Source organism: Andrographis paniculata, unplaced genomic scaffold (genome assembly GCF_009805555.1).
Source record: "Andrographis paniculata isolate CXL003 unplaced genomic scaffold, ASM980555v1 Contig14END, whole genome shotgun sequence".
NCBI classification, from domain to species: Eukaryota; Viridiplantae; Streptophyta; class Magnoliopsida; order Lamiales; family Acanthaceae; genus Andrographis; species Andrographis paniculata.
In genome coordinates, this window is record NW_026137424.1 from 170,347 (window position 1) to 172,587 (window position 2,241).

Here is a 2,241-nt window from a genome sequence, read left to right on the forward strand (position 1 = left end):
ATGAAGAACTACGGGGCATAAAGAGACAATCGGTTGGTAGCCCTGATCAAGAGGTTTCAGAACCTAGGCGTAGCAAAAGGACAAGGGTCGAGAAAACCTTTGGTCCATATTTTATTACGTATATGTTGGACAATGATCCAACAACGATCAAGGAAGCAGTATCTAGTCCTAATGCTCCCTTCTAGAAGGAAGCAATAGACAGTGAAATAGACTCAATAATGCAGAATAATACTTGGGTGTTATCTGACCTACCCTAAGGCTGTAAACCACTAGGGTACAAATGGGTATTAAAAAGAAAACTCAAGGATGATGGATCTATTGATAAATACAAAGCCCATCTTGTAGTAAAAGGCTACAGACAAATCGATGGGTTTGACTTCTTCGACACATATTCACTAGTAACTAGGATAACATCCATTCGAGTGCTTCTTTCGATTACGTCTTTGAACAGTCTTGAGATTCACCAAATGAATGTGAAGAATGCTTTTCTAAATGATGAATTAGAAGAAGAGGTATATATGGAACAACCGAAAGGATATGTCATTCCTAGCCTAGAGAAAAAGGTGTGCAAACACATAGTCTTTGTACAGACTGAAACAAGCAACTTTACAATGACACTTAAGATTTGATAATGTCATGTTATCAAATGGTATTAAAATAAAAGAGTTTGACGAGTGTGTCTACATTAAAGAAACACCTTCCGGTTTTATCATAATATATCTATATGTAGACGCTTACTGATCATGGCTAAAGAGGTCAGTCTGATTAATGAGGTCAAATGCATGTTGAGTCATAACTTTGAAATGAAAGATTTGGGGCTAGCCGACGTCATCCTTGGAATGAAGATTCTAAGACAAGACGAAGGTATTGTTCTGACTCAGTCCCACTATGTGAAAAAGATATTGTGAAAATTCAATGCCTATGACAACACTCCAATGAAAACCCCAATGGACCTCAGCGTACACTTAAGCAAGAATAGGGGAGACCTCATAGCTCAAGAAGACTATGCCAAAATTTTTTTAAGCCTAATGTACCTAATAAATTGTACAAGGCCAGTCCTGGCTTGCCCTGTAAACAAGCTGAGTTGATACACTAGCAACCTCAGTCATGAACACTGGAAAGCGCTAGTAAGAGTATTAAGTTATCTTAAATTTACTCTAAATTTTGGCATACACTACCTTAAATATCCATCAGTACTCGAAGGGTACTGCGATGCCGATTGGATATCTGATGCAAAAGACTCACTGTCTATAAATGGATATGTATTTATGATTGAAGGAGGAGTTGTTTCGTGGAAATCTACCAAACAGATGTGCATTGCACGGTTCACAATGGAATCGGAGTTCATCGCCTTGGACAAAGCTGGCGAAGAAGCCGAATGGCTGAGGAACTTCATGGATGATATTCCATATTAGACTAAACAAGTACCTCCCATAATCATTCTCTGCGATAGCCAAGCTTCAATAGCAAGGGCTAAGAATGGAATGTACAGCGGTAAATCCCGACATATCCGACGTAGATATAACACTGTAAGGCATTTGATCACTAGTGGAGTTTTGACTATTGAATATGCAAAATCAATAGAAAACCTAGTACATCCACTAATCAATGGGTTGTAGAGAGATAAAATGTACAGACTGCTAAAGGGAATGGGTTTGAAATCCACAAGATAGAGACAATTATAGCGGTAACCCAACCAAATCACTTGGAAATCCCAATCCTTGGTTCAATGGGAAAACTAAGCTGTGAGAGTCCGGCATGAGCACTCAATTACAATTTCCTGAAAAACAATGAGTGTTATAATGTGCAAAAGTGGTGAGGTTGAGTCAATGACTCTTAATGATCCTAAAGATGTAAGTTAGATACTTTTGAGATATGATTACCTATACAAGTGTGAAGTGTGGGCTGTTTCAAACGAAATACTTATGAATCCAATGACGAGATCCATGGCCAAAATGGATCAAAACGTAAGAACAAAGTTGAGACTAAGATAGCGACACGTCAATATTATTTACTAAGTGCACGCAGAGGTGGAATAGTTCAATGCATCACGTCAATTGGGCCACCAATACACTTTGTAATGTTGACTATGGAAGGTTCAAAGCCAAAAAGTAACTGTCCTAATGTGTCAATGTCTCACAGGGATTGAGCTGGGCTTCTGTCCTATATGGGCATTTCCACTCATGTGGGGGATTGTTGGATTGCAATCGATTAATCGGTTAGTGAAAATATGATGGGCCA

At 38.7% G+C, this 2,241-nt stretch overlaps 1 protein-coding gene across 1 annotated transcript; it reads left to right on the forward strand.

The window, feature by feature from the left end:
* Positions 1 to 743: 743 nt before the first annotated feature.
* On the forward strand, positions 744 to 1,415 carry LOC127258258 (secreted RxLR effector protein 161-like). The gene is made up of 2 exons (XM_051285046.1): positions 744 to 864; positions 1,195 to 1,415. The coding sequence occupies exons 1-2, from the start codon at positions 744 to 746 to the stop codon at positions 1,413 to 1,415; spliced, it is 342 nt and encodes a 113-aa protein (XP_051141003.1).
* The last annotated feature ends 826 nt before the right edge of the window (positions 1,416 to 2,241 follow it).

What these genes read in the sequence shown, in the direction of transcription:
- LOC127258258 (XM_051285046.1), top strand. Translation starts at nt 744, where the DNA reads ATGGCTAAAGAGGTCAGTCTGATTAATGAGGTCAAATGCATGTTGAGT. An exon ending in GATTCTAAGACAAGACGAAG is followed by an intron (nt 865 to 1,194) that starts GTATTGTTCTGA and finishes AATATCCATCAG; the next exon opens with TACTCGAAGGGTACTGCGAT.